Genomic DNA, 4,721 nt, shown 5'->3' with positions numbered 1-4,721 from the left:
CTCCAATCAATTCATATATTCAAACAAACCACATTGTCATATCCATAGGACATTACATCTATATATTTTATAAAAGATATAGGAGATGTTGTTTGGTCAAACACTTTCCAAAACGGCTTCAACTCCATCACAGACGCCACTCTATCAGGGAGCCACAGCCTAAAAAATAAAGGCAGTATATAAAAATAGCCAAACGGTGTAATTGACGATAATTAAGGTAACAGTTTTCAAGTGTATGTGAATACATCATCCGCTCTTCAACTCAGTTTGAGTTGAACAGTTTCATCTATCTACATAAATGCTGTTGATCAGACCCTATCAGAGGACAAGTACTAATAATAATCAATAAATTCAACAAGTTTGTTGTTTGCCATTTCTAATTACTTCACTGATTCACCTATTACACACCACCACATGGTAGCATGTATTTGCCTGTAAACGCCCGCAGCACCTGGTAATGAAAAATGGATATCTGGCACTACATATGATGATCGATCAGGGGAACTGGAAGCCCGCAGTGCGTCCGCCGGCAGAGGCCTCCGGCGGGCTGATGGCGACCCAGAGCAGGGAGATGGTGATGGAGATGAGGCCCGACCAGACGAAGACGATGGTGGGCGTCTTGCCTCGGCGGCCCATGAGCCCCTTGGCGAAGGGGTAGAGGTGCGCCAGCACCCAGAAGCTGAAGAAGCCGCCGCCGATGAACTTCCCCCACCTCGGGTTGTCGCTGTAGACGGTGCGCGCGAAGGCGAAGGCGATGGCGATGATGTTGATCATGCCGATGGTGATGGGCGGGATGAGCAGCGAGGACCACTTGACCACGTAGAGGTCGGCGTAGATGTCCTCGTTGTCGTCCGCCGCCGCCTTGGCCGTGAGCGTGAAGGAGATCTCGATCCCGGCCATCACCTTGAGCAGGCCCTGCACCACCGCGTACAGGTGCGCGCTGGTTCCTGCCAACAAACATTGTAGTTGTTGTTGTTGTTGTTGTTGTTGTTTGTCAGACTCAGAGATGCATTGTTGTTAATAAGTTGCTGGCTGGCAGAAGAGATTAACAACGACAATGAAGTGAAAACGCAATGCGCAGCGTGCCTGAGATTAGCCAGAACTGCTCGTTCCGCCACCAGTCCTCGAGCGCGATGCCGGACCACTTGACCTCGAGCACGCCGAGCGCGATGAGCGTGACGGTGATGGTGAGCAGGTAGCAGAGGAACGCCACGTTGAGCGTCTGCACGATGAAGAAGCCCGAGAAGAGGGACAGCGCCGGGATGAAGCAGTAGACGAGCAGGAAGATGGAGGTGAAGGGGTAGATGCCGACGTTGAGGTAGGCCACCCGCTGCAGGAACATGAGCCTCCGCGACGCCAGGAAGGCGTTGTTCCGGGAGAAGAAGATCTCCACCGACCCCGTGGCCCAGCGCAGCACCTGGTGCAGCCGGTCCGTCAGGTTGATGGGCGCCGTGCCCAGGAACGCGTCGCGCTTGGGGATGCAGTACACGGAGCGCCACCCGCGGTTGTGCATGCGGTAGCCGCTCACCACGTCCTCGGTCACGGAGCCGTAGATCCACCCCACCCGGTCGCCCCACTCCGTCTTGTCCTCGTACCAGCACGAGATGACCGACACGGCCTCCGCCACCGTCGGCGGGTCCAGTGGCGGGCGGGGCACGGTGAGCGCGCCGGGGGGCCTCCCGTGCCGCACGGCCGGGTGGTCCGCCAGCGGCCGCGCCTGGAATCAATGTTTTAAAATTTAGCTAAGTTGTACAAGAAAAAAATCTTAGCTGAATTTCTCTCAAACAGCTATAGCCGGAGAATAATGGAAGTTATAACCCGAGATTTAAAACCTTGCCTGGAACTCGGCCACCGGGATGGACGCCATGAGCGCCGACGAGTTGCCGAACCGCCGGGGCACCAGCATCGATGTCAGCTCCGCATCGAAGTCCTCGGCCTTGAGCGACTGCGTGTCCGTCTCCGGGTCGGCCTTGAAGGACGTCACCTTCTTCTTGTTGAAGAGCCAGCCGGTGTACTCGGTGGTGCGCGGCGGGTCGAAGCCGTAGAGCGCGAAGCGGCGGAACATGCAGCCGGTGCCGACGTACATGGGGCCCTGGAGGCCGTCGAGGGCGCGCATGTTGCCGTCGAAGAAGACGGTGTTGTTGTTGGCGTAGCGGTCGGAGGGGTCGATGCCCTCGAAGCGCTGCGGGAACTGGATGTAGGCGATGCGCTCGCCGCCGCGGTCCATGACGAAGCACATGGCCTCGCGGATGGCCTGCGCGTTGTTGATGTAGTGGTCGCAGTCGAAGTTGAGGATGAAGGGCCCGTTGGACATGACGGCGGAGCAGCGCACCAGGGCGTTCATGGCGCCGGCCTTCTTGTTGTGGTCGTAGCCGGGGCGCTTCTCGCGGGACATGTACACCAGCATCGGCAGGCGGATGTCCACGTCGCTGAAGTCGATGATCTGCTCCTCGTCGTGCATCCCGTACAGGGGGTCCGGCGACGGCGGCTTGAGCATCACCTGCAGGAATCATTCATGGCCATCAGATCGATGTATTCCCTTATTTATTTCAGATTTCAGATTATTCCATCCTCCATTCCATGGCGATCGAGTCGAGATCGAGGCATGCCTGCAGGATGCCGGCGTGGTTTCCCTTGGCGTGGTCGGGGGCCGACGCCGCCCAGGTGCCCGGCCAGTGCGTGCCGTCGGCCATCCACGTCGCCTTCTTCACCTTGGGCTGCTCCGCCGGGTCGGCGCCGCTCTCGCGGAGGTGCTTGAGCATCTTCATGTCCTCGCGGGCGTTGAACGCGTCGGAGCGCCGGCGGATGGAGTCCGGCAGGCCGTTGATGCGCACCTTGAACTCGTCGAACTCCCGCTTCACCTTGCGCCGGTCCTTGACGAAGTCCGACCGCCGCTTGCCCTTGGTCGGGTCGCCCTTGAGCGCGAAGTAGCTGTCCGGCTGCCGGGGCTCGATGTCGTGCTTCTTGCAGAAGGGCACCCACATGTTGGCGAAGCTCGCCGCCTCCGCCATGGCCTCGAAGGTGAGCAGCGCGCCGCCGTCGTCCGACACGTAGCACGCCAGCTTCTCCACCGGGTAGTCCGCCGCCAGGATGGACAGGATGGTGGTGGCCGTGGTGAGCACCGGCTCCTTCTCCGGGTCGGCCGTGGACACGAACACGTCCAGCCCCGGCAGGTCGGACCGCCCGTGCGGGTTGGACGGCGACGGCGTCTCGAACTTCTCCTTGAGCACGCTCAGGTCCGTGCTCCGGTTCACGGGGTTCACCTTGGGGAGCATGTCCAGCAGCCAGGAGAAGGCGAACCAGAGCTCGCACACGATGGACATGCCCCACAGCCACAGCGCCTCCATGTTGGGGTTCTGGATGCGCCACGTCAGGTAGAAGAGGAGCACGAACATCCGGATCACGATGAAGATCCGGTACGGGCTGATGATGGACGTCGGCATGGGCAGCTTGCGCGTCAGCGGCTTGAACGGCTTCTGCTCCGGGAGGTCGCCGGCGCCGCCGCCTCCGCCGCCGCCCTCGTCGTCCAGGTCGTCGTCGTACATGCCGCCCTTGGGCCAGTACGCGTTGCCGTAGCCGTAGGTCCCCGAGCTCTCGAAGAGCCACTGGTTGTGGTCGAACTCGCCGTTCTGGTTCCGCGCCAGCAGGGACTTGCTGGTGTTCATGCCGCCCGGCCCCGGCAGGTAGTGCTTACCGTCGGCGGGGTCGTCGTCGGCGTACTCGCCGATCTTGTAGTGCTCCTTGCAGCCCGGGCAGAGGCACCCGTCCTTCTGCGCGTCCAGGTAGCAGTCGCGGCAGATCTTGAAGCGGCACTCGCAGGGGTACATCTCCTCGCCGCGCTCCGTGCGCATGACCTTGCCGTCGCAGGCGGGCATGCCACAGCGGGAGGCGCCCTTGGAGCCGGCCATCTGCGGGTGGCTGACGTCGGACTCGATGACCTTGTCCATCAGGTGGGCGCGCGTGACGCTGTTGAAGCCGCCGGTGAAGAGCGAGTTGGAGACGTACTGCTCCTCGGCCTTCATGGCCACGGACGCCGGCTCGGCGCCGTCCATCATCGGCTGGTTGTCGGGCGTCGGCGGGATGTGCACCGTGTAGTTGGCGTAGTCCGCGCCGAGCTCGCCCTCCATGTCGATGTCCTCCCTCGACAGGCTCACGTACCGCCCGCTCGGGGTCCGCCGCGCGAACTTCACCGTGTTCCCCGGCGCCGCCGGCCCCCGGGAGCCGCCCGCCGCCGGCCCGCCGCCGCCGGGGCCGGGGTTCCGGATCGCCTTCTTCGGCGGTGGGTTCGACATCGTGCGTCTTCGATCCCTCCTCCTCCCGACGATCGAGCTTCTTAATTAATTACGTGCCCATGGCGATCGATCGATCACTCGGCCGGCGCCCGCCACACGCGCCGAGCTGCGGGCGATGATGGTTTGTAAACCAAGTATGGAGGCGAGAGGGGGAAGTATATGAGGGGGAGTGATGGGTGGTGGCCTGCGCCCCGGCCGGCGTGTGCGGTGGTCGCTGCTGCGGAGGAGATCGATGCCTATATTAAGGAGCGGAGAACTAGCCGGGTTTAGTGGACGGCTTTTCGGTGAAGGACATTGCTGCTGAAAGTATGCTTGGTAAAACCAATGCAAAAAGAATGGGAGCAGCATTGATATTTACCACATGTATGCTTGGTAAAATTTAACAAATCAGGTGGAATATATGAAAACTCATCCTACAAGTTTGCCCCG

The 4,721-nt window shown here is 60.7% G+C and overlaps 1 protein-coding gene across 1 annotated transcript; it reads right to left on the bottom strand.

The window, feature by feature from the left end:
• Positions 1-457: 457 nt before the first annotated feature.
• On the bottom strand, positions 458-4,292 carry LOC120639149 (cellulose synthase-like protein D3). Its single transcript, XM_039915175.1, has 4 exons — positions 2,610-4,292; positions 1,838-2,500; positions 1,087-1,717; positions 458-947 (listed from the first exon to the last, which is right to left on the bottom strand). Exons 1-4 carry the CDS (start codon positions 4,290-4,292, stop codon positions 496-498), a joined length of 3,429 nt encoding a protein of 1,142 aa, XP_039771109.1. The 3' UTR covers positions 458-495.
• Positions 4,293-4,721: the final 429 nt, after the last annotated feature.

This window comes from Panicum virgatum, chromosome 6K (genome assembly GCF_016808335.1).
Source record: "Panicum virgatum strain AP13 chromosome 6K, P.virgatum_v5, whole genome shotgun sequence".
Classification (NCBI taxonomy): domain Eukaryota; kingdom Viridiplantae; phylum Streptophyta; class Magnoliopsida; order Poales; family Poaceae; genus Panicum; species Panicum virgatum.
This window is presented reverse-complemented; position numbering and strand designations above follow the sequence as displayed.

Coding starts and splice junctions, on each gene's coding strand:
- LOC120639149 (XM_039915175.1), bottom strand. CDS start 4,292: ATGTCGAACCCACCGCCGAAGAAGGCGATCCGGAACCCCGGCCCCGGC. Junction 2,501..2,609: donor ACCACGCCGGCATCCTGCAG/GCATGCCTCGAT, acceptor TGATTCCTGCAG/GTGATGCTCAAGCCGCCGTC. Junction 1,718..1,837: donor TCCCGGTGGCCGAGTTCCAG/GCAAGGTTTTAA, acceptor CATTGATTCCAG/GCGCGGCCGCTGGCGGACCA.